The sequence below is a fragment of the Alosa pseudoharengus genome, unplaced genomic scaffold, assembly GCF_046254945.1.
Source record: "Alosa pseudoharengus isolate Yale_2024_CS ecotype anadromous, Long Island Sound unplaced genomic scaffold, YU_APseudo_1.1 YU_APseudo_1.1_scf_12, whole genome shotgun sequence".
NCBI lineage: Eukaryota > Metazoa > Chordata > Actinopteri > Clupeiformes > Clupeidae > Alosa > Alosa pseudoharengus.
In genome coordinates, this window is record NW_027468587.1 from 34,949,266 (window position 1) to 34,976,113 (window position 26,848).

A 26,848-nucleotide genomic window follows, 5' to 3' on the forward strand; every position below is an offset into this window, starting at 1 on the left:
CTGAAGCTTTTAAGCCCTTGTAAATCTGCAGTGTGGGGAGACGGGTGCAATGCCAAGCAGAGGAGAGACCGAAGGTCATTTCCAAGACCACCAGGGGGAGACTGTGTGTCACTGATGGAAAACTCTGAAGGGTAATTGTCTCACCCCGAGCAGGTGGTTCTGTGCTTAAATCTTCTCATGCAGTAGGTGGCGATTGGGGAGAATGCGAGCTATCACGCTTTCCCAGTTACCTTAAAAGGTGCGCTGCGCGCCTGTGTCATCTCCCTGTGCCAAGGCACACTGACTAAGCATGTCGCACGCTCCCTCTGGCTCCCTCTTCTGTGGCGCTCTCCTTTGTCCGACACGTGCAAAACGGCGAACCTTATCGATATAAATGACAGCGCAGACAGAGCCAACAGGGAAATGACTAACTTGATACCACGGAAAAAAAACAAAGCTTTGAATAGAGATCAAGTCCCACACTTCAAACTGAACAGTGAGAACAAAAGAGGGCGATCTTTTCTTAGCTGTCATCTGTGGCATGTGCATGTCACCCCTCTGTCTCTCTCTCATGTGGACCTCTCTTTGATCGGAAGAGGGGAATGGAGCGGGTGAGGGGGAACCCGAGTCCCTGATTCTCATAGTGAATTTGTCAAATATAAATATTGTCAGGCATGCCCACGGAGTCACAGACTAGAAGTGACATTTGGAGGGCAGGGCACTCAGGTGCCAGTTCAAAGGGGCCCTCACTCATCACGGGCTTGACATAACGAGGTTAGAAAGCCCCGCTGCAGGGAGAGGAGCGGGTGGCCTAACAAGGTCGACAAAGTAAGCAGTGGGACGGAACTGATGACATCCTGAGTAATGGAGACCCGGAGCGAGAGGGGGCGTGAACTGAGCTCCCCAAAACCAGCGCGGATCACGAGCCAGAGGGTCCGGGCCAGAACATGTTGACCCAAGCCCATTGCTTTCATCAGCAGAGAGAGGAGGAGAGAGAGTCGTGCAGGAGAGCTGACCTGTGCTGATGAGGATGAGAAACAGACTGGACAGACTCCCACACGTCCCCATTTGGCTGGAGAGTGAGGGATGGGGTGGCTGTGATGGAGAGGGAGAGAGAGATAAAGATTAATGTAAGAAGTCTGAGAGCTTGAGTCGTGGGGTGGGGGGGATTGGGGGGGGGGTGAATAAATGCCAACTCATAAACACTGGATAACTGCCAGACATGTTTATTAGTCAGGGCATAGTTTCCCTTACTGCCCAGCCCTCTGCTGTCCAGTGCTGGCCAGGAGGTTACCCCAGCATTCCCTAGAAGCTTCCAGAGATGCCTATAGCTGTACTGCTCCAGTCAACTTACATATGGTACCTGGCTCCTGTACGTCAAAGCGTACGTGCATCAGAGGCTTGTATTTCACGCCTTTGCTCCCTAACCTCTTTCATACACGCACGCACGCACGCACACACACACACACACACACACACACACACACACACACACACACACACACACACACACACACACACACACACACACACACACAGTTTGTACACTCTCATTGTTCATATTCATGTCACTGTGCATGAGTTCATCTGAATCTAGATCAAACTATCAAGTTACAGACTGCTTGTCAGTCCTCCAGTTGTAAAAGAGTTAATTTGGGACTTTTAAAGATCTCACAGCTGCCTGCCATTCAGACTCTGATATGATTGCCGATTAAACTGTCCCGATCTTAATAAGGAGCAGATATCATGTGCCTGACTCAAGCCATCAGACTGGACCGTCCGGCGACCCATCATCTCAGTACCTTGCCTGCATGTGATCGGGGGTATCAGCTTTCTGCTGCTAGGAATGTTTTATATGCTCCAGCTGTTGTGTAGTGTACATTTATCTCTGCATCCACTGCAATTCTAATCAACCTGCAGAATTCCCCCTGTATGACTGATGTCCACATAATGTCCTCACCAGTCTATTGTGTTCTTGCTGTTTCTTTGATAGTGGCCATGCCACCACACATATGCAGAAGTTCCACCACATATTTTGGGCCTGTTTATGTTTGTGTGTTTAACATGCGTTTTGGGTAATCCGATCACAAGTGGTCAGCTGGGACACATTGCTGTTTAAACATGTAATCAAGGTGTCCAGCCAGAGAAGCTGCTGACCTAGATTCTGCAATTGTCAACATCGCATTCATGAGAAGCATTTCAAAAACACATGTAAGGATATTTCTCCAACTTCTTTTTTATCAGGAAGATTTATTTAATTTTATGTTATTTAATGCATTATATGAAAATGTATTTGCATGGTTTATTCTTCACTCCATCTAGAATAATGATATCTGTGATGTGATGGAAGAAATATATTGTGGCGGAAAAGACCGTGTGGTGGAAATTACTGATTACTGATTAATTAATTGGTTTAAATAAACAAATTTAAGATAAAAATGCTTGCCTATGATATGTATGTTTTTTCTACTATATTTTTAGTAGGGCAAGTAAATTGCTTTCTAGCGTAGGCAATGACAATTACACCACGACCTGTCTTTCTTATCACCATGTACTCATGGTGGAAATGACTGTGGTGGGAAATAGCATTTTGCCTTTTTCTTCCCTCTAAAATCTTGTGAAATCTTACCCTGCCAAATACACAATATGAAATTACATTTGTCCAGCTGCTTTTCCATTCACATGAAATATGACGCCAATAAACACAATTTCATTTTAACTTACCTTTACCTTGATCTTCTATTTTTTACCACCTATGGTCACTCTTTGTCTAGCCATGTAAGCCCATTTGGAGTGGCTATTGCTATGGTCACTAGGTAGGCTATATAAACCTAAAACAATGAGGATTTTATTTTGGCAAAATGAACCCAAGGGACAGAGCTTCTATTTACGAAAAAGAACATGTGAATAAATATTGCAATATAATAATATATAAACATATAATTGAAATAGGCATAATTATATAATGTGTACATGAATTTTACATTATGTGAATATTAACTTGAAATGAAGCAAGGTTAAAGATCCAATGTCTGGCTTAGGGACAAAGGCAATATTGTAACAACCATGAATAAAAAGCATCATATTATATGATAAATTTATAATTTCCCTTTAGTGTGAAGTAAGTGTGACAAAAAAAAAATTAAATGTTAAAAGAAGTGATATATTTGGACTGTAAATGGTGTCTTTGTTCCAACCAACAAAGCTGAATCTAATTAGCACAACTCGTCAGCCAAGTACATCAATCTAATTTGTGAAATCAGAACCAACACATTGTAGTCTTCCACCTCTGCACATGAAACCCCATAAAAATCCATAACGAAATCTAAATGTATTGCCTTAAATTGTTTCAATCCAATGAGTTCAGGTAATTTTATCGTCTATGTAACTACTTTGGCGCACATGCTTTAATTCAGACTTGATAGCAGGTTTCAGTTCCGTTTGCATTGTATAAATGAGTGAAATTTTAATCTGATCTCAGGTTACAGCACAAATGAGTTTTATGACTGGCAGCAGTAGCAAGTGCAAGGCTCTGGACCATATATTTGGCAAAGGCTGAATCTCATAAAAAAGGGTCCAGAGTCCTGCCTTTAAATACTCGTCACCTGGCATCAGTGGCTGAATATGAGATACTATAATGTGGATTTGCATCCCAAGTGTAGACATGCCATGGCTGCAGCTCTGTAATTAAATTCTAGAGCAGTTGTAATGTTAGTAGCTAGTGATTCGGTTGATAGGATTGCTTGCTAAGTTCCCCATGTCCCTGGGCCTCACTCCACTGTCACTGAGTGTGTCTGTCTTTCATGCTGTCCATTCATCTCCGTCTGTGTCAGTTCGTTGTCCTGTCCGTCCCTCTGCCTATCTGCCAGAGCTTGCTCTGGATTTATGCCTGCTTCAGCATCTTAGCTTGGCACTCTCCTGTTTTTCCCCTGCATCTGTTTCCATTTGTCAGATGATAGTGCAGTTGTCCTGACAAGTGGACTAATACACATGCTCCCTCCTGCAGTGGCCAATTGCACATGCAAACACAAACAAATACAAACACACACATAGTTCACATAGAGAGAGAGAGAGAGAGAGAGAGAGAGAGCGAGAGAGACCAACGCATACAACTGTGTGAACGACTCTTGTTTCCTCGTTTCCTAGAAGCAGAGCACCAAACAACAATAACTGGATGGGATCAAAAGGGGGTGGGGTGCCTTGTGCCAGGGGAGGGGGGATCAGTGAAAGTGTTACAGGCCATGCAAACATACCACATGCACAGGGCACACTCAGCACATGAACACACAGCTGCTTATATCAAAGGGACTAGAGATTAGAGAGAGAGAGAGAGAGAGAGTAGGGAGTGGAGAGAGAGAGAGAGAGAGAGAGAGAGAGAGAGAGAGATTGGAGGGAGTGGAGAGACAAAAAGGGGCCAGGGAGTCAATGTGTGTGTGTGGGGGGGGGGGGGGGGGGGGGGGGGAAGATAGTGAGAAAGATGGAGAGACAAAGAGAGAGAATGAAAGGGAAAACAAGGTGGTGGGAGGGCAAAATATTATGACTGGGTTTGATGTTGATCAGATCTACTAATACAGGATTGCTTGGGTATTGCTGCTTAGTGTGGGCCAGAGAGAGAGAGAGAGAGAGAGAGAGAGAGAGAGAGGAGGCCATGGAGAGGACAGGAAGGTGTTGATGTGTGGGACAGAGCAAATAGATGAAGGGATCTATTTATAAACCCACCCAGAGTGCTGGCCTAGCATGGGCCTCATAGTGAGAGGAGTTAGAGGGGAGAACAGTTTATACCAGCTTCAGAAATGACAGACTACTGAATGAGGTGCAGGTAGAGAAGTTGAGAAAAAAAGGTAGACTTATTTGCTTAAAAAAGTGTTGGCTATGGTATGAAGCAATTATTGCTAAAATCTATTCAAACTAAACTTGCACCTCAGAAGTAGCTTTTGCGCAAGAGAAGTGCCACCCATATATCTATAATATAATGTAATATGATTGTTGTGATTGTAATATGATATAATGTAATATGATTGTATGATTGTAATATGATGTACTGATAATTAATGCCAAATGTAAAGGGTGCTTGTGAACATTAAAGGAAAGAGTAGTCATGTCTAGTAAATAAATGAAAATATGTTTATTTCATTAAAGTATTAAAAAACAACAACCACATATACACAAGATTCTCCCATAAGCAAATTACCTGTAGCCAAACAACTTCTCTCTGAGGTAGAGATAAAGAGCAGATAACCTGACAGTTTTTTACTATATACTGTATTTAGATCAGTATACAGTTTATAGCAGCACTGGTTGTCCAACCAAGTACTTGTAAAGTGTTTTCTGTTGAAGCACAGATATATTCACTTCTATAACATCAATTTATTTACAGGGTAAAAGAAAAGTACAGCAGTTTAATTTAGTTGTGATTAATTAATCACCATGAACCTATGAAGCGTCTATTTTACAAAGCTTTATACAATAATGCTGACCTATAGATGTACAGAGAAACACCCTAGGCTACATTTCTGAACAGATATTCATGCTAAAAATACATTCATTGTCCATTCCATATATTCATTTGTTTCGTCTATACAGATCCCAATTCAAATTTTAGATCACTCATCTTAGTAGACAGAAGATCACTCATCTCTATAGATAGATATATGTTCTGAGATATGTCACTATATCTCAACACATACAGTGCGAGGGCCAATGAATAACACTATAAGGGGTAAACCATTTATCTTTCTCCTCTTCCCTCCTTCTCTTTCTCCCGTGTGACTCCTCCGTCAGACACTTTCCTGGCCTCCCTCTCGGCCTCCTCTGCCTTCCTCCTCTCCTCCTGCTCAGTCTCTAGGAGCCAGGAGCCCCCCAGGTAGCCCGGGATCTCGTCGGCCCCGGACCTGAGCGAGGGCTCTGGGTTCAGCAGCTGCCTGAAGAGGGACAGAGCTAGCGGGCTGAAGATTGAAAAGTACGGAGCGATTTGGTCATAGCAGTTGGCGTCCTCCTCGCTGTCCGCCATGTGGTCGAACCACTTCTTGTACGCGCGGAAGGACGGGTCATCTGAGGTGCTTTCCTCCCAGGGGAAGCAGCTGGTCAGCAGGCAAAACACCAGAATTCCCAGGGCCCAGCTATCCAAACTGGGCTCTACGGACATCCAAATATCCTCCTCTTCCTCCTCCTCCTCCTCCCCATCCAATTCCTTCTTTGTCCTGCTTTGAAGTTTCTTCCTTTTGGCCGCGGCTACCTCAGGCACGCAGAAGGGTGACTCATACCAGACGGCACGGACCTCCGTGCCCTGAGCCCTCACCAGGCCAAAGTCCCCCAGCTTGACCCAGCGGCACGCAGCATCACAGAGGAAGATGTTCTCAGGCTTAATGTCACGGTGCACAAAGCCAAGAGAGTGGAGGTGGGACACAGCCCCACTCAACTGAGATATCACTCTCTGAGAGCACTCCTCACTTATACCATCCTACAGAGAGAGAGAGAGAGAGAGAGAGAGAGAGAGAGAGAGAGAGAGAGAGAGAGAGAGAGAGAGAGAGAGAGAGAGAGAGAGTATGTCACTGAGATGTCACAAGCAGCAGTCCTTTTTACCGTCCTTTTTCTTTTCTTGATTATTTCCTTTGTCTTTATGTCTAATAATTTTAATGTAAAGCTAATTCTTAACATGCTATACCTGTAGCTTTGGCAACAATGCCTTTATTCATTCATGCCAATAAAGCACCATTTGATTTGAGAGAGAGAGAGAGAGAGTTCCTGAGATACCACATGCAGCGTATCCTGCTTTTGCAATCAGTCTCCTCAAAGTGAAGTGCATTGCATTGGGTCGATGACAAGACAAATTATCTTGGCATTTTTTCAAGGCACTGGAGACGTAAGGCGATACATGCGAGTCTGCCTGTGTTTGAGTATGAGAATTATGAGCATCTGCCTGAGGAGATATCCTCACTCAAGCCTCAGAAATGTGACAAGAAAGTAGTGATGGATGTCACAGTATTTAAGTAGGATGTGTTGTGAACACGAACATGATGAGACGTCACATTGTGAACATGGTGTGTCGCTTGCAACAGAGGAAATACCAAAGAAGTGGACCAATGACATCAGTCTCAAACATATGTTGCAAAATGGGAGTTTAAATGGGATTGGCAGTGAATAATGTTAGCACATACAGAATGAAATGCTGACCTTTGACACAATGACATCATACAGGTCACCATGGAGACCGGCCTGTTGCGCAAAGACGTAGTAGGAGGGAGTGGAGTAGAAGATCCCGAGGGCTCGGTTGAGAGAGGGATGAGTGCAGAAGGACAGCGAAAGGTTGTATTCACGCAGGAACGCCTGGAGGGACGTGTCCGGGCGAGGGAAGAACTTCAGTGCCATGGGTGTCCCTGGAGGGCCAATCAAAAAGCAAACTGTGTAAACAAGGCATTCTTTACAATGATGTCTATTTTGTTTGCCGTTTAAAAGTGAGGGTAGCGCTGCACACTCTGGTTCCATATCGATATATGGTGTTAAAAGTACCATCTCAAAGTGCCACACACCTATTTTCTTGTGCACAGCCAGCATGACTTTTCCATATGACCCCTGTCCCAGCAGCTTGATAAGCTTAAAGTGCTCTGACGTCTTCAGTGTGGTCAGTGACTGAGCTGTGAGATAGCAGAGCTCGTCCAGTTGCTCTGTCGCAGCCTAGAATAAAAAAAACACATGTCAGCGTTATCAATGAGTTTCCCATGGCTTCAAAAGTTGTAGGTTGATGTACAGTATCAACATCTCCAATTCTGATGCATAACAAAGTACACCAAAGTACACATTGTCTCTACACCAACTGTGTTTGAGTTGCATCAAGAACATATTTAAAGAAAATGTGAAGTAGTATAAGTTGGACATTTGATAATCATTTGATTAAATAGTATGGTTTTATTAACCAATAACTGTTTTAAACAACTGAACTGCTGCAAAATTGAGACATCAAGTGCCCTTCAGTCAGAGCTGTCACACTGCTAATGAGTCTGGAATACCTACTGTATAGTCTGTGCTTACATAAGTGAAGAACTAAATGCTACCACAGCATACCAGTATTGTGTGCATGTCTTCTCATGTCTTCCAGTTCAAACAGAGACACGGCCAAACAATACATGGAGGTTTTAACACCTCTATCTTCACCAGCCCCCGGACACACCTCAAAATAGACCAAGTCCATAGCATACTCCCTTGTTACACAATCAAAATGACTGTATCAATATCAACTACAATGTGTATTTATATCAAAGACTTTTCCCTTGAGCATATCAATCAGCAAAGTTTCCACCTGTTCAATAAGAAACCCTTTCCATGCAATAGCAGACGGCATGAACCTATAGGACATTTTGTGACCACTGGAGTTCGCCTGGAATTTGCAATGACTCTGTACGCAAGAACAACGTCATGACTAGGATTTGAGCTGTGTGGTATTTGCAATTACAATGGAGTGCAGAGAAGTGTTCCACTGATATGAGTTGGGCCTGTTGTAGCCATTGTACTGTATTTGGAGTTGCTATGGAACACTTAAGTGGAAAAAAATGGGATTGTCCTTGTCGTACTGGCGGGCTATGAAGTGAGTTTGATGCCCTGCCAATATAAGTCGTCCAGGGTACACCACATGTACGTTTAGAATAAGATGTTTCAAAATCACACCGTTGACATATACACTGCCATTCAAAAGTTTGGGGTCATGCAGAAATTTCCATTCCACTCTATTATAGACAAAATACCAGCTGTGATCAGTTGCATTGTTTTTTTTAATCAGGGCAGTTTTAGATTACATTATGTGCTTAAATAATTGCAAAACGGTTCTCCAGTGTTTTCTCAGTTAGCCTTTTGAAATGATATTAGTAAAAAGAATGTGCCATTGGATGAATGGTTGCTGATAATGGGCATCTATACTTATGTAGATATTGCATTAAAGATCAGCCATTTCTTTCTAGGTCATTTACAGCATCAATGATGAAAACAAGGACATTTCTAAGTGACTCCAAACTTTTGAACAATAAGAACACCTACATCAGGTTGAATGCACAAAATCACTAAATCTTTTTAATTGTGAATACTACAATTGATGAACTGTTTTACTGGACCCCTCCCCTCCAATTTACAAGGAAAATAAGGGGATGCACACCAATTCAAATCAGAAACGCAGTCAGCCACCAACAAATAACTTCCCCAGGACAACTTTTTAAAAATACATCCCTACTCCATACATCCCTACTTACACCTGCTAGAGCTCTAAAGCTTAAGGATGGCTCACCCACAGGGATCTCCCCATGTCATACGTTATGTAACCTATGCATTGATGGACTGTGCCTATGCTGTGCTATAACAAAGTGACATTCATAGAAGTCCTTCTAATCCTGAGTGTTTATTAAGTAATCCTTAACATGTCATAGGAGCCCCTTGCAATGTGGTTGGTATGAGAAGAGACAACTGGTCTAATATTTTTTATAACAAGCTGGAACAGGAGCTAACACTATTAACACTTTTCAATGGTTAGCAAAACTGACCAAGAAATACCGATCTAAAAGCTGAGACTCCTTCCAGCAATTTTGCTCTCAAAGACAAAGTGTCTGCATCAAATGCAATTTTCCATGATTTGTAGTGGATTAATTATTCAATGAAATATACAGTATGAAAACATATTAAATTGTATTTTACGTAAACCCTTGTTACAGAGTTTATATGCAGTCTTACACATTTATAGCACAAAATAGCACATTGATATTTTTTGTGCAAGCCCTGACCGCAGTCCCACCATTACTTTCATGATAGTAAAGTTTTGACTTAGATTCATCAGGACATACCATGCTGCTATTACAGTGCACATAATAGATTATGCATATTTGGCAGGCTTATTTAAATAAAGTGTAATCCAATCATTCCATATTTCTCAATTAATAATATGTAGGGATATATGGGAGCTGATTATCAAGTATAAAAACCTTAATATCTATTTATAAACAGTTGTAAATGCATTTTAAATGCTTTTAAGGGTTTACTTACTGTCATGTTGTTGACTCTTCTTCAAAGTGACTAATTTCTCTATTGTTCTCTCTCTATATATCTTAGATTGTCCTGTCCATATGCAGTCATGAACAAACTTTTCACTTTGGAGTCTTATACCCTCTCGTTGGGTTAGTGCTGGCTTGCTGTGCGCAATCTTTACTTGCTGTGGACAGCTTTTCTAAGTCAACTGCTGTGATTCTGCCCACGCACAAGTTGAACGCACTTGCATGTTGTGTTGTATCAGACCGATAGGACTGTCCTGACTGACTCCGACTCTTTAATACTCTGTCCCCTTTCACCACCCTCTCTATTCCTCCCACCCCTCCCTCTCCATGTCCCTCTCTCCCTCTCCAAATTCTCCCATTTGTTTTCCTTGCAAATATGTATGTACTGCAGCTGCCTGGCATGTCAGACCTCCCTCTCACCCCCATGTGTCCGTCCCTCACTCAGTGTTAATGTTCTAGAGTGTCCAATCTGTCAGTTAGTCCGTCTCCATCAGCCTGCTGAATTCCTCCTGAGACCGCCTTCTGTCCATCTATATCCCCTACCTGCTAATCCCAGCTCCCTCATAGAACCTCCTATCACACCCTTCTCCTATCCCCCAGTGCATCCCCCTCCATCAGTACATTCTTTCCGCAGCATAGGATTCCACTGGTAATAAGGAGAGGTCCTGGATTTGCAAGGCCAAATTAGCTAACAAGATGTTTCCACAAATAATTACTTCTAATTTACGACCATTTCTCAAGATTGTATGAACTCTGGACATTGGGTTATATTTCATGGCAAAATTAACGTTATTTCAAAACTTTTCCAGTCTTTGCTGCATAATTCCTTTCATAAACTAATTGAGTCTACACACACTGCAGAAGTCATTAATTTTAAGAGCATATGTAGGCGAGCTTATTTAGCATCATGCCTCATTCCGACCTCATCCAGACTCTCCATTCTTTTCACAAAATCCTTCAGAGGAAATCATTTCTGGGTGACAAAACTCGCAGCTGAAGCTTTCACCTTGCAAAATGGCTTAATACGCTGCTGTAGGCCTATGCTGTCTGACTGTCAGCTCTGTATCCTTTTTCACGCCCGTTCTGTCTCTCCTGACCTCCTCCTCTTTCTAACTCCTCATATACATAACCTTATAGATTTCATGCCACAGCCAGTGTTATGTAATGCAAACAGTCACTGTTGTCACTACCACCGACGCCACTCCAGGGCTACAGCTGCCAGCTTAGTCTCGTCTGCATCCATGGTGCCATGACAGTCAACTCTTTTGAGTCGACACTTCTTGCTTCATTCAGTCATCACCAGTTGTCTAATGAACACCATGACAGCTGCATTTTCCGATACTCTCCATTCCATCATGTTCTTCCATGACCAGAGTCTTAATTCAGATTGAGACTCATTGTTCATGGGTCAATCAATAAGTGTAGCCTGGTAACGGCTCTGACTGGATTTAAGTTTCTCTTGAGTTGAGAAGATGACAGTCCAGATGTGACAAATTTCCATGTTTTGCACCTTGGATATAGCATCTCTGTCAGGTCTATTGTTTATCATCAGGCTATGGGCTAGGCCTTTTTTAAGCTGTGTTCATGAGCCTACAGATAAAAAGTGTTTAATTTGGTTGATGGATATTTTAATGTCACTGTCAGTGGTAGGCTATATCTTAATCAACAAAAAAGCCTGTGTCCAAGTCTAAATAGGGCTACATTTCACAACAAAAGTCATGAGGCCATATGAGCAGCTGGGTGTATATCGCCGCTGGGTGGTCACAATATGCTATAGCAACCTCTAACGTTACACAGACATAGAAAAAGAAAGAGGGTGTTTATGTGCTATTCATACCGCAGGTGCTTCAGCTGCGATCGTTTCATATAGTTCGCCAGTCGTTCACAGAATGTCAAACTTAATATTGCAGATGCAGCGATGATTTATGGTGATTTATAGCTCACCTGTCAGACATTTTTTCGGATGAAAGCCTAACTTACTCTGTTACACAACAGATGTATCATAGCCAAGACATTTCACCCGCCTTTGTAATTTACTGTAAAAATCACACGTAGTTTAGACCTACTTTGTGTGGTTTCGCCCCTTCATAAATATTAAAAAAATAAGAAAGTGCAAGGGGGTGCGGTCCATCCGGTAGCTAGAGCGGAAGCGGAAGTGCCGCCATCTCCTTGTACTATTTCAGCTACAACAGGGTCAGTATAGACACAAACTAGATAAATATTATGGTATATTGCTTTTAACATGTATTAACTATTATGAATATTTTTCAAGTAAACTCCATATGACCATCGATTTGTACAACAGACAAGTTGTCACATGACGAGATTCTAAATACACCTGTTTTTGTAGCCACTTCAACCGCTAACTTAGCCTGCGAGAAAGGAAGCTGGCCATTGGCAGCCAGCTCGTTATCATCGGCTGCTGCTATCTACCTTCGCTAGCTAGCTTAATGGCTAGCATTGGTTCCATGTCGTGACAGTTATATAAATTGTTCATTCGTCACCTTTTATTCACACTTTCTTCCCCTTCCCCTTTACCCCCACGCGTTTACTTTCACTGCGTGTTTGTGGCTGACAAGGAGAAGGGAAATTGATTGGTAAGTAGTACCGATAACCTAACGTTACCCAGATGATGGTTGGGACCAGAGAGGTGCTAGCTAGCGTGTTAGCCAACAAGCTTTTCTGTTTGTTTAGCTAGCTAGCTAGCAACTTGTTCGAGTTCGTTATTGCATGTACCACCAGTGCTAGTTGGTGGTCCACTGTAAACAACCCAATACTTTCAAATTGGGTTTGCTTGTCTGGTCTTTATCGTTGTTCTCAGTTGTACAAAGTCAACTAGCGTCAACTTAATGCAGCTGCCCATTTTGCTAACCAAGTTATGTTAGCTGTCTAGCGAGCTAACTGGGTGGGGGTCTTGCATTGGAGGGTGTGTTCCTTGATAACAGGGCGAAGCAGTTAACGCTCGAGACCGTGCCGTCACTGTCATTGTCGTCATGTTTGGTTTGGTTTGGTTATATATTTAAGCGGTCTTACTGAAGTTTAGCTTATCACTTTACTTTTCACCTTCATAAGTTTGAGTCACAGTTAACTTTACCAAGCACGCGTGCTGTCAGTGCCTTAGATGGGTTTATAAACGTTAACCTTAGGGCTCACTTGCACACTGTGGATCAAGGATTTTGGACTTATTGAGTTTGAAAGTCATGTGGACATTTGCTGCTTCGTTGTGTTCTCGTCATTTATTTTAGCTTGTTTCATACGCTTTGTTAGCTTTGAATTAAAGTATAGTGCAACACGTATACTTACATAAGACGAGGCCTATTTGGGGGGAAAGTAGTTAGGCCAAACTTTCCTCATTGGCACTGAAGGTCTTTTGGTGACTAACTGAAACTTTTGGGACTTTGCTCCAGGAATCTTCAACTCGACTTTTGGAACGGTTATCAGGTTGCGATTATGCAATCAAGTCGCATAGTTGTAAGCACAATGTGCCATCTATTTGTCCCTTATCGTACACTGTATTCATAGAAGATGACGAATCCCCTTTACAACTCAATGTGAGAGGCAGCGACCAGCATAATGATGCCATTTTAAGTTTGGTTTGTGTTTGTGTGTCGGTGGGAGCTGTCAAACACAGAATAAAATTGAAAAAGAAACGTTGCAGACCTAGTCTATCTGCAGGTTTTAACTGGAACTGTGTAGTCTAGACACCCAGTCATCCAAAAACATTTCTGCTTGGTGAAGGTAATTTCCTACTCTGGTTGTCTTATGTGCTGTAGAATATCACTATTGATATTTCATAAAGTAAAATGCTCTGCAGATTTCCCTGGGCTTTAATTTGACTGACCTTAGGTTTGTCTGTGAAATTGAATTCCTTTTGATATTACTTACTGCTGACCATTATTGCCCTGTAAACCTCTTTTTTCAGACTGTATGTTTTTATACAGCCTCCTCCTTTATTTATCCCCTGTGCAGTTCCCCCCCCCCCCCCCCCAAATCTCCACTGTCGGGAGCCAATGTCGCCCTGTGGAGGCGCAGGGAAGTGGACAGGCTGAAAGAGTGAGCGTGCCCAAGTCAGCTCTGTGACTCCTAAGGCAAAAAAAAAGGAAGAAGGCAAAAAGAGAGACAGACACGCCCACGTCCACGTTGGTCCCTTTTTAGCAGGTAGGTGATTGCTCGTGCCTGTCCCTTTGTTATTCCTGACCTGTGAGGACTTGGAAGTCAATGTTTTGACCAGAGCGAGTGCTCTCACCCTGCCACTGGGCTGAAGTGATTTAAACACTTCATGCTGGCGCTGTCACTTCATGGAGCAGATATTTCAAGGCCACAGGAATTTATCGCTCCTCTTAGTCATTGGATTTTGTGTTCTGGTGTGATTTTGTCTTATCTTTGTGCTGGCGTTCTGGAACAATGGGAAGTTTTATTCCTCTTATTTCCAATATTCATTCAGTATTGGGAGGCAGCACCCTGTTGTACTGCAACTATTAATGTTTTATTGACCCTGTTTTACAATCTCTTAGATTTCAGACGAGTCAGATAGCCAAGCTGTTGCCATGTCGACGTCTTCGCTACGACGGCAAGTGAAGAACATTGTGCATAATTATTCTGAGGCAGAGATAAAGGTGAGTGTTGTACCAAATCCCTCATTTTTCTATGGTGCCTTTTATTTCTCACCATGTACCTGTGTAATCTGTCTCTTCTGCCGTCCCACAGGTCAGAGAAGCGACCTCAAATGACCCGTGGGGGCCCTCCAGTTCCCTCATGTCTGAAATTGCAGACCTAACATACAATGTTGTGGCCTTCTCAGAGATTATGAGCATGGTGTGGAAGCGACTGAATGACCATGGCAAGAACTGGAGACATGTATATAAAGTAAGCATTACAGTGGTATTTGTTGAACCATCATTTCCAAAATACTAAAAGAAATGGGAAATAGGGGAAGATAGGGCTGTGACAGAGTTTTTTGATTGACACTTAACATACTTATTTGTGTTTGTGGTGTAGTTGTTACCATGGTGTTTTACCAGTATGTGCATACAGCCCCCCCCCCCCCCCCTCTTTTGTTTCTTGTTTTTCTTTTCTTATTGGGTGTTTTAGAGACCTAGATCATATATTTTTTTCATTCAGTTCCTTCCATTACTGTACAGGTTTGGACATTGATATTAAACTTTTATTGTATCTTTGTAGGCTATGACACTGATGGAGTACTTGATAAAGACAGGCTCTGAGCGGGTGGCCCAACAGTGCAGAGAGAACATCTATGCGGTCCAGACCCTCAAAGACTTTCAGTACATAGACAGAGATGGCAAAGACCAGGTACACAACCACTCCCTTTTTATCCTTGTCTTTGGCACTACAAACAACTAGTTAAAACACCTGTTGTTCAAGTTCAATTATAATGGATAGACCAGATAATTTAAATTAAGCATAAACACATGCTCACCTTAAGTTATGCTGTTGATATAAGCGCTTGCTGAGACGTGTGTGTGCACAGGCTGAGTTCTGTTAAAGCTATACCAATTCTCAAAAACTCTTGAAGTTGCAGCCTGGAAGAAATTGATGCAAAAGCCTACACCTTCCTTCTACAAACAATCCATCTGTGCACTTACTCCTGCACCTACTAAACACACACTGTTTACACACCCACACTGGTATGTGCACACACAAACAAAAGCACACACGCGCAAACACACACACACACACACACACACACACACACACACTGCTACACAAGAACAAACTGAAAGCTCAAGGACTTTTGGCTTGCATGGTGAAACCCAGGTACCACTTTATAACACTTGAAGTAGACACACATACACACACACATTTCCCAAGGACGTTTTACACTGTGTGCCTGCGTTTGAATGGTCAGGTTCTTGTCAACAGTAATCTTTAGGAATGTGGTAGAGGAGGAAACGGTCAGATGGATGTAGATTTTCCCTCCTAACATGTCTACCGGTAATTTAAATCTCAAAACTAAATTACCGAAAGAACCGAAACATTTAGTTTTCTTATTCATTTTGATAAATATGCAGTATGTTACCTGCAGCATTGGAAGGGCAGGCAACAGTTGTATAATCACACAAGACTACATACATTGTAGGGTTGGGCGATGTCCCCTTAATTGGCATTTGACGATGTGTACAGTAAAACATTGCGATGGAAGATGATATCGTCTGTGCGGAGGGGGGGGGGGGGGGTGCTATATATGGCCTGATGAAAGTGGACAGCTAAGAGACATACTGACTAGGCTACCGAAGTTGTGTGGAAGAGCTGCTCCAAGAAAATCCTCGTAAAAGACGGATAGACAGCCAATCTGAACACTTGCTTGTGCCCCAACCAGCGGAATATTCCACATTGCCAGCCTTCGTTGGGCCTAGCAAAAAAACTACTTAAGTTACTAATTTAAAATCTTAAGTAGCCCTGTCTGTAACCTCATACGGCATCATCCCACGTTATTAGGCTACCGGCATGCTGACTACGAGGGCAGCGGAAAGTGAAAGTAAGAGGCTGCGATCGCAAACGTTCGTCAAAAACTCAAGACAAAAAGAAAACTGTTCGCCAACGTCAATTTTTGCGTATTTGAACGCACCTCTGATTTTACCACATTATGCTACAAGGGAGCTAAGAGAAGTTATAATTGGAGTTACTTCATGACATGGTTTATCATTGACTTTGTTATAATAATCAGTGGCATAAATATTGATTCTTTTTTATAGATCACTTTGTGTCATTCTCAAGATCCAAAAGCTGCATACGCCATCCTCATTTACAGTTACATTCCCAGTACACAATGTATTAATGTCAAATTTGAGCACACTTCATGCTTTATGCACAACATAACACTCAACATAACACTAGTCTCTCTTAGTAGTGTTTAACCAGCTTTTACAAGAACATTATCGGTTAGCGCTGGTTAGCGCATACCTACTGTATGTGTATGGAACAGTCTAGTGACGTGTCAGTTAGCCTACTCATTTGCACCACTGGTTAGATGTAAAACTGTATTTCGTTACTTGTGCAATGACAAAGTTTGATATACTCTAATCTAAAAACTCAGAAATATGAACTGAACATGAATAAAATCTTAGTAGAATAAAATCTTCAGCACATCATCTGCTTATTCAAGAATAAACAAGCTGACTTCCAATGCATATGTATAAAATCCATGGCATGACCTCTTCGTTTGAAAAGTCAAACTGCATGGAACTGATAGGGATTGTTTTTTTTTACCAGGGTATTTTATCAATCCAGTTGCAGTAGGCCTAGATCCCACAATTGATGAACTGTGATGAACTGCTCTATTTGTGATTTGTTTTTAGAGATTTTAAACGTTTTTTATACTGATGCTACTGGTTTTGTGCCTGGTGCTACAAATCTTTTAACCTCTGTAGCACCAGTGCTATGTGTAAAAAAAAGTTAACGTCCAGCCCTGACAAATGATTACCGGTTGTAGCTTCTACAATATTAGAGCTGCCAATGTTTGTACTAGTGAGGTAAAGGTTCATCAGTGCTTATCTTCACAGGGCATTATTTTTCCACCCCTTAAATTATTGGCTACATGCTGTCATATACTAACGCTGTTTGCTTTGGCCAAGCCTCATAAAAGATGTATATCTGAATTGGAGATTAGGATTAGGTTTTAGGATTGAAACCTTTTTTGTTGTTACAGTACAAACACTGGAACACACATAATATAAATGGAAAAGACTGCATGTACAGATGGTGTGGATGTGGAATTTTTAATTATGACTCCAATGTTGTTTGTGCATAATAGGGAGTGAATGTAAGAGAAAAAGCCAAACAGCTGGTGACGCTACTGAAGGACGAGGAGAGACTTCGGGAGGAGAGGATCCATGCGCTCAAGACCAAAGAAAAGATGGCACAGACCAGCAGTGGTGAGTACCACAGACCCCGCCTCATTACGCACCTGCTCAGGAGCGGAAACATCACTCGCCCAGGTCTCATTGGCTGTTGAATTACTGCTGTATAAAAATATCTCAATTATGCATTATATCTGGGCTGTTTTTTTTTGTTTTTTTTTTCAAATGGAAATTGAAAGCTAATCAGACCGGAAGAATGATGACTGCAGTCTGCGACTGCTTCCCCCTTTCTTTGGCTAAAAAACACAAACACATTTATACACATCAGTATGCACAACCACAAACATACACAAACATGTGCACACTCTCCTGCATAACACATACATACACACACACACACACACACATACACCATCATATATGCCCGCTTCCCTGTGAACACGCTTTGGTTTCAGGCTTCACTGTTTTTGGGGTTAAAAGTCCAGCTAAACGCGCCGTGCTGCTTGTGTGTACACCGAGTTCACACTGTGGAGCATGCTGGGGCCAAACCCCGGCGATTGGGGGCACTCATGTCTCTGGTCAGATCAGTGTTTGAGTGACCGGATCAGCGAGTGACGTCTGACGACTGTGATGTATGTCCCAGCCTCCTCTGCTCCCTCAGCTCCAGGCCTCGGGGGAGGCGGCCTGGCCGTGCAGCAGGGGCCGGACGGCGAGCAGGCGTGGCCGCAGAGCTCCGGCGAGGAGGACCTCCAGCTGCAGCTGGCGCTAGCCATGAGCAAAGAGGAGGCGGAGCAGGTAAAGCCAGAGCAGCCTATCCGGACGCAGGTAACTCGGCCAAGGTCGCGAGAGACTGCGCCGAAGGCCTAGGCCTTGCAGATGGTCACGAGTCCAAAGTCCAGAGGCATAACCACTACCTGGTCACAAAACTGTCAGTTCTGTTCCATGTACACTTAAGCGCATCTTTTTTTGCACTTTTATTGTTTCCAGTTTTGATAATTAATTCCTGTGAAAGTTGAAGTCCAGTGTTACCAGTGAACTAAACTTTTCAGAGAAGCAATACCCATATGGGTCATTGGGCATTGGAGAGACGCTCACATGATTGCAAAGTGGTTGTGGCCTAGTTCAGAGCACAGAGGGTAAATATCTGCCCCTACTCACCTGTTGACCCCAATCCCCCCCCCCCCCCCCCCCCAGCCCAACTCTGACCCTCTGGAGGATGCGGAGCTCACCTATGCAATCGCTCTCAGCCAGAAGTTACAAGAAAAGGTCAGAGGTCAAAGCTCACCCACGGCGACCAAAGTCATCGTGGGCCGTCTGCTTTTGCTCTCTGTTCCACTCCCAAAATTCTGAACGCAATCTCAAATGCACAGCCAACTCAAGTCTGAGTTCTGATTCAAAGTAATCCTGATGGTCACTGGCAAACATTAATGTTTTTCTGCACCTCTGTTTCTTACATTAGACAGTTGTAATCATTAATTCATTTTGGAGGTGAATAAAAAGGTTCATACATGGTATAGCGGACAGAGGTGTTTAGAAGTCTTCATGCTTTGCAAGAAATCATGGTGCCACATTTATTTTGGTGAAAACCTAAGCCATCAGAAAACTGTTGATAACTTGCAGTTGTCACTTCTCAATGAATAACCAAACACATGCATGATAAAAAGAAAATCTATTTGTAATTATGCAAAACACTTAACATGGAAATGTTGAATCTGCCTTACTGAAAATACAACTGGCCGCCTGTGTCAGTAATCACCACATATCCTTCCCTTCGCTGTTCTCACTAAATGCATGCTTTCAAACACCAAACCTATCTCCATGTGCTACACCTTCAGGGAAGTAAATGTTTTACGAACACAAACACGTCTCAAGGGCTGATGGGGTATGGGGTCGACATTAAACTCCATCTCCCATCAGCCCCCCATGTTTGATCTGCTGAGGCTGTGGTTGGGTTGGTTCACATCCCTGTCTGATGATGTGGCGGTGGTGTATGATTGGCAGGAGGAGCGCCTGCGCAGGGGAGACGACCTGAGACTGCAGATGGCCATCGAGGAGAGTAAGAGGGAGAAGGCCAAGCCTGAGGAGGTGTGTGTGTGCGTGTGCGTGTGCGTGTGTGCGTGCGCGCGTGTGTGCGTGCGCGCGTGTGTGCGTGCGTGCGTGCGTGTGTGCGTGCGTGTGTGTGTGTGTGTGTGCGTGTGTGTGTGTGTGTGTGTGAGAGAGAGGGAGAGAGAGGGGCATATCCAAATGTGGTGGGTATGTGTGTGAGTGTGTGCAGGGGCGTTGTGCAAACCATATTTTTGGGTGGGCACGGGGCTGAGCTGCATTTTTTTAAAACCCCTTTTCAAGATCAAAACAAAAATTAGGCATGTCATGTCCGATGGGATTGCCTTTAACTTTGCCTGTTTCATTCTGGCACATGAAATCATATACCAGTAGTCACTTAGCCTACACAATGTTGGTCATTTGTTCAAAAATAGCCTACTGTAGCCTATAGCCTAAAATTATTTTTGCAGTGTAGGCTAAAACCCATCAGCCAAATGTGAGTTTTTTTTTTTTTCTTTTTTCTTTTTCTTTTCTGTTTTACCGCCCTATGTCAAGCTAATTCCACATGGAGACACTGCAAGTAGCCTAGCCTAATTTCAAAGTATTTACATTGGATGGCTGCTAGGCTACTTGCAGTGTTAACAGACAACTTAAACGATCTTGGATAATATTCAATTTCCAGTTGTTGTCCTTAGGGCTACTGAAGACACTACACCACAGACAGCTTTCCATTGTTATTCCTGACAAACCTATGAGCTTAATGCACACAATTGTGATTAGGCTACCCTGTGCTAATTTAATATAGGCTAACTAACTAATTCATGTTTGTCCATTTTTTTATCCATAATCTCGATTTAAGGGGGCAAAAGCTTTGTCTGCTTTGCCAAAGTCACCGTCTTGTTAAGTCCCGCCTATTGAACAGAGATCAGCCAATAGCTAGTTCAGAACCAGCACCAGCTGTCAAACAGCTGAATGCAGCTACCCAGGGAGACCCGAAAGAGAAATGCGTGGATGACACGTTAACTGCGGCCTGATTAGCTAGTAACAATGCATTGAAATGAATCGCCCCTTTGGAAAAAAGTAAATCTTGTGATTTTTGGCGGGCACGTGCCCACCCTAATTGTATGGGCACAGCGCCACTGAGTGTGTGGAAGTGTGTGGAAGATGAAGGCCGAAAACCCGCTGAACTGTGTGTACCTGCCTCTCACTCTCCAAGAGTTACCTGCTCTGTCTGTGTCTCTCACCCTGCGTGCGTTCAAAACAACACTCTGTGACTACAACAGTCTGTCTGAAAGTGTGTGTGAAAGTGTGTGTGGGAGTGAGTGTGATGGTATCTGCCTGCTTTTCTGTCCGTCTGTCTTAATTTAGGGCTCTGGTGCTGCTGTGGATGGAGTTCTCACTCTCTTGACCACAACCCCCACCCCTCCCCCCTTCCGCCTATGTAGTACAGAGTTCAGTGTTGTCAGGGCAGCTGGTAGACTTTACCTCATGTACCACAGAATACCACAGACCTCTACCCAGTTCTCACTACCTCTGTGCCTCATGTATTTCTGACTGAATCTGTCTGGTCGTGTTCACATGTGGCATATTTGGCTTATGTACAGTAAATCATGGTCTTGGTTTAGTCTTTGGGGTTCCTTTGAACAAGTTACCCTTTACTTGCTAATATGCCGGTGCGATGTTTTTAAGTGAGCATGCCCGAGGACCCATCACAGGATGTGGTCACTAACACAGCCATTCTAATGGACCATCACAGAATGTGGTCCCTAACACAGGCATTCTAATTGAGCACCACAGTGTACTTTGTTTCACTGGTTTATTTTTTTGAGATGGCGTTACCGTGGCTGATACCATCAAACGGAAACAGACAGAACAGATAAGCCAGAGTACAGAATGATTCTAAAAAAAACTGCAAATGAAGTTGTTGATGAGCAACATGTAAGTCAGCCCTGCATGCCCCAGAACTTTTTTTTTTGTCTGCGCTAGGGGAAGGAGAGCATAGTAACTACGGTCTGTGTGCACGCCACTCTCATAGAGGCACGTGTGTGTGTCTGTCTGTGTGTGTGTGTTAACTGCTGTCTCTGTCTCAGAGCTCCCTGATGGAGTTGGGTGCTGTTGACCCATGGGGCACTCCTGCTGCCCCGACGACATTGGGTTCTGCTGGGCCCTCCCCTCCCCCCACAGCAGCACCGGCCCCTGCCCCTGTCGCTGGGCCCTGGGGTGCGGCAGACCCATGGGGGGCTGCCTCGCCCTCTTCCCCCCCTGTCGATCCCTGGGGCGGGGGCCCGCCTAAGATAGAGCCCCCTCCAGACCCGTGGGGAGACTCCGCCAGAGCCAACTCAGACCCTTGGGGCTCAACAAGTGAGTGCAGCCATCCTGTAGCCTCTTACCTCTGGACATGTTAAGTGTGTGGACTGACTCGTGCACTTAATAGTAACAGGTAACAGTCAAGGACATCGGTAAGAACTTAATGAGGCCCATGGAAACAATCTTTACTTAATAAAAACAACAGATTTACCTGGTGAACATTTAATTGGAGAATTAACTTTGGTTATGTATAATGTTTACAGTACAGAAATGGTTCATGTGAAGTTGCACTTGCTCTGTGAATGTGAGCTGTGTGTTTGAGTATGCAGAGTTTGAGGTGAACCAGTGTCCTGTGAGATTACTCTGCTCTGCTGTCCCATTTTGTTCTCGAAACAAATTTTAGATGTTTATTAACTGCTTTTTCTCAAATTATATTCCTCAAATTGATTTTTTTATTTTATTTTAAGCATTTCCTCAAGTAGATATTGACAGATATTGACATCATAGAGCATTAAATTTAATATCAGTGAAGTCATACTGATAATTAAGCTCAGATATTTACCATACGCAATGTGGTTTACTGGATATTTCATAATACTAATTAATACTCATTTAGTTTAAAATTATTAGAATCTGAAACAATTCTTTAATTGGAAACAGACCCATTATACTGTTGAATGTGGCATAGCAGTACCAGTCTGCCAGAATATCAAATCATGTAGTAGAAAGAGGCATGTATGTGGAAATATCTTCAGGTTGTCGTTCCTGTCCGTGATAAGGTCCACTATGAAGAACATGGATGTCTGTGCAGTCCCCCCCCCCCCATCTCTCCTCCCCGTCTCATCCCAACTGTTGTTGCCCTGCCTGTGTGTTAACCCTCAGCCCCTCCACCTCTCCCCCCTAGCTGTGACCCCTCCCAGTGCGGACCCCTGGGGGACCTCAGTGGCCCCAGCCCCGGCCCCTGTAGCTTCCGGGTCAGGTGACCCCTGGGCTGTGGACGGGCTTGTCCCTGTCACTGACTCCCTCACCTCTGATCCCTGGAGCGCCCCCACCAAACATACCAATGGCACAGGTACACATACTGCACACTTGCACGCGTGCACACACACAAACACACACACAAACACACAAACACACACACAAACACACACACACACACACACACATATATAAATATACTCACATAGTCACTGCAACAGTAAAAATAAGCCGGTGTGCATACATTCAAGGAATAGTTTTAATTTGTCATAAAGGGCCCCTTTTTCCCGGTTCCCTTTAACAGCAAGCCGCGCAACTTCAAATATCAATATTTTGCAGTGTTTCCGCTAGATTTTTTTTTAACAGTGGCGGCAGGTCTGGCTACTTATTGTTAAGTTGCAATGTGATCGGCAGCCAGCAGGGGAGGATACGTCAGCAGGATTATTTAAAAAGCAACTGCAACTACATTGTGCGTCTGCCCTAATTCTGATACCGTGGCGGTATTAATTAAACCGTGGGGGGCCGCCATGCTGAAATAAACGTAGAGGAAACACTGTTTTGATAGTCAGTGGCGCATTTGAAGGAATCTGCTTGCACGCGAGACCATTTGGAACAGGGATTCCACTAAACCTTGCTTTACTAAAACCTGACTAGCAGAGTATAAGCTACATGCATTTGCACTCGCCTATTATTTGAACTCATAGGCAAAGTAAAACTAACTTCACCGTGGTCTTATAATCAACGACAATTTTTTATTAATTACTTTCACTACTACGACTGACACAGGGTTACCATCGAAAACATAGCCTGAAAAAAGCAACACTTACCCCAGTAATGTTCGAATGACAGAATAAAAATCCTAAGGGTATTTATCCTGCAGAGGAGTTGCTGCTTACATCTTGTGACAGTGCGTCTTCAGTGGTGCTTTATATGCGCTTTTCGCTATAGACCAGGTTTTTCTCGGTCAGTGGCGTAATGATTTTTAGAGGGTGTAAGATGGCGACTTTTGGATCAAACGCCAGACCATACCTTATGTTGTTAATTGCCACACCCCTGGGCGCAAGGTTTGGGTGCGTGGCGAAAAATTCCTCACTTTGAGTGTAAGATAAGAATAAGCCTTGCGTCGCGCTTTGCGCCACCTTGCGCCGGGTGCACGATAGGGCCCTAAGTGTTTGAGAATCAGCCACACTCACACACATGCACACACACCAGGGATGGAAATTGGCAACAGCGAATGCTAGTAAAATAGGACAGTTGATCGTACATTTCATGCACAAAATAATGATTTACTACTGAATGGCTGGTCACCATTTGACCATTTATCTCTCAATGGCTGGTAGATGTTCACATTTTAAAAAGTTAATTTCCAACCCTGATACACACGCACACACGCACAGTTTCTCACCGTCAGCTCTTTGCCAGCCAGCAGTCCGAGGCGCTGAACTGAATGAAGCTATTGCCATTCTGTTTGGAGGAGCTGTGTTATGTGCTGTCTGGAATGGGCCAGTCTCTGTCTGTCTGTCTGTCTGTATGTCTCTCCTCTCCAGCATTCCTCTTCTCCACACATCAGTGGTCATTGTGAGACACCATCATGTCATAATGAGACTCTAACACTCCATTTTTGTTCCGTGTTCTCTTTGGCTCTTGCCTCTCGCTACTTGCGCTCCTATTTCTCCGTTTGTGTGTGTGTTTCTTCAGGAGACCCAGAGAGAAGAGGCTCATCAGCCGGCGACGGGAGCAAAGGTAGCACAGGCTCTCCCGTGCCATTTGACCTCTCCTCGCTGGGATCCAGCCTGCCAGTGAGGAAGACGCCTGAGTCCTTCCTGGGGCCCAACGCGGCGCTGGTGGACCTGGATTCTCTGATATCATCCAAGCCCAAACCCAAACAGCAGCCTCCTCCCTCTCTCTCCAACTCCTCCACGAACAACCCCTTCCTACAGACACAAGGTGAGGACCACTGCTATGGAAAACAAATGTCCTGTTTTAAGTATCTCATATGAAGTTATTTTTCTCCTTTCTAATCTCTCTCTCGCTCTTGCCCTCCCTCCTTTCCCTCAGGCTCATCCCCGGTGCCTGGTATGGCCGTCACCCCGGGCAGTACCATCTCCAGCAGGGGGGTTTCTCCCACCCCTCCTCCAACCTCCAACCCCTTTGGCTCGACCTCTATGGCTTCAATCTCCCCACAGCCTTCTTCGCTTGGCCTGAACCAGCTGCGCACCAGCCCAGTCCCACCGAACCCCATGCTGGGTCACATGCCCCCCCCAAACCTGGGAATGGTTCCGCCCGTGATGGGCATGCCTGGGATGGGAGTCCCCATGGTGCCCCCCGGTATGGGGATGGGAATGGTGCAGTCAAGCCCGATGGGGATGCCCTTCAGTGGGATGTCCCCCATGGCCCCGCCAGGGAATGCCCACTTCATGGGCGCCGGGGTGCCCGGTCAGCCCCCATTGATTTTGGGCGGGTCGACGGGGGTCGGAGGGGTGATGGGTGCTGGGGGTGCAGTGGGGGGAGGTGGGGCCACTGGAGCGAGCACCAATCCCTTTCTTCTCTGAGGGCGTCCGACACTCCCACACTACCCTCCACAGCTCCAGCCCCTCATCACAAACAGTTTATGTGTCTGAAAATAACATCAACAACAACAACAACAAAAAATACAGAATTACATGTACATCTCTATATTTAAAAAAAAAATATGAAAAGAAAAAAAAAGAAATTTATTTTCTTTCACAGAAAGCATTTCAATTTTATGTTTTTTTGATTTTTTTCCCTTGGGGTGGAATGCAGAAGATTAAGAAGTGTTTATTTATTTAATTTCAAAATTCGTTTAAATTATTTTTCTTTTTTTCCCCCAGTCTGTTTGGGCAGTATAGAGGGTGGATGATAAGGGGCTTTAATCAGTGTAGGACATCACTGTAGTATGCCATCACCAGTACTGCGCAGACATGATGAAGTGATTGAGAGACTAATGAGTGATTGGGTGGGTGGGGGAAGAAGAGAGGGTCGAGCATAGCCACTAAAACAAAACTGATTGTGATCACACACAGCCTCTCCGTTCGTCTCTCTGCGGGAGGATCAGAAGGAGGGAGAAACTTGAGATTAAACGAGTGCATGAAGGATGGATGGGACAACACTCACAGCGACATTTCAGGCAAAACTCTGGTCGAAATCATTCAATGGCTGTATTATTTTAAAAATCTTATTTAATGTTTAATGTAATTTATTTTAATTTTTTGTACTCTAGGGAACAAGGAAAATCACACTGAACTATGCCATTAAATGAGCGGCCTGTCTTTCTCTTCCCTTCAAACATTTCTGTGTAACAATCAAAAAAAAAATGTGATTTTAAACATTTCATGAATCGAGGGGAAAATGGGAAATTGTGTGTGCGTGTGTGTGAATGTATGGCTGTACATTGAGTGAGAGCAAATGTGTTTTAGCATGTGTGGGTGTGTGGGTGTGTATATACGTCTGCACTTGTGTTTATATGTGCATTTCCAATCTCCCAACCTCCTGGCTCACTACAGTCACTTGAAAGGCGAAATACAACATGAATTGTATTTTTTTTAAAGTCACTTTTTCAATGCTTTGTAAATGTGGGGATTAAAAGAAGGTATTATAAAAGGTCCTATTTTATTTTCAATTATTATTTCATCTTCTCTCGCCCCTCTGGATTTGTTTTGAAGCCTACATTTTTCA

General features: G+C 43.7%; 2 protein-coding genes across 4 annotated transcripts; one reads left to right on the forward strand and one right to left on the reverse strand.

Annotated features, from left to right (window-relative positions):
* Window positions 1-5,092: 5,092 nt before the first annotated feature.
* Window positions 5,093-10,276, reverse strand: sbk3 (SH3 domain binding kinase family, member 3). Its single transcript, XM_076279553.1, has 4 exons — window positions 10,000-10,276; window positions 7,509-7,653; window positions 7,153-7,355; window positions 5,093-6,439 (listed from the first exon to the last, which is right to left on the reverse strand). The coding sequence occupies exons 1-4, from the start codon at window positions 10,003-10,005 to the stop codon at window positions 5,708-5,710; spliced, it is 1,086 nt and encodes a 361-aa protein (XP_076135668.1). The 5' UTR covers window positions 10,006-10,276; the 3' UTR covers window positions 5,093-5,707.
* A 1,884-nt stretch (window positions 10,277-12,160) lies between these two features.
* epn1a (epsin 1a) lies at window positions 12,161-25,846 on the forward strand. Of its 3 annotated transcripts, XM_076281063.1 has the most exons (13): window positions 12,164-12,200; window positions 13,930-14,165; window positions 14,522-14,623; window positions 14,715-14,873; window positions 15,189-15,317; window positions 17,779-17,899; window positions 18,468-18,619; window positions 19,019-19,090; window positions 19,826-19,909; window positions 21,958-22,228; window positions 23,079-23,246; window positions 24,851-25,099; window positions 25,211-25,845. In XM_076281063.1, the coding sequence occupies exons 3-13, from the start codon at window positions 14,555-14,557 to the stop codon at window positions 25,702-25,704; spliced, it is 1,968 nt and encodes a 655-aa protein (XP_076137178.1). In that variant the 5' UTR covers window positions 12,164-12,200; window positions 13,930-14,165; window positions 14,522-14,554; the 3' UTR covers window positions 25,705-25,845. The 3 variants fall into 3 exon arrangements, with proteins under 3 accessions (XP_076137182.1, XP_076137178.1, XP_076137179.1); XM_076281067.1 differs by lacking the exon at window positions 23,079-23,246 and having other exon boundaries at window positions 12,161-12,200; window positions 25,211-25,846; XM_076281064.1 differs by lacking the exons at window positions 12,164-12,200; window positions 19,019-19,090 and having other exon boundaries at window positions 13,954-14,165; window positions 25,211-25,844.
* Window positions 25,847-26,848: the final 1,002 nt, after the last annotated feature.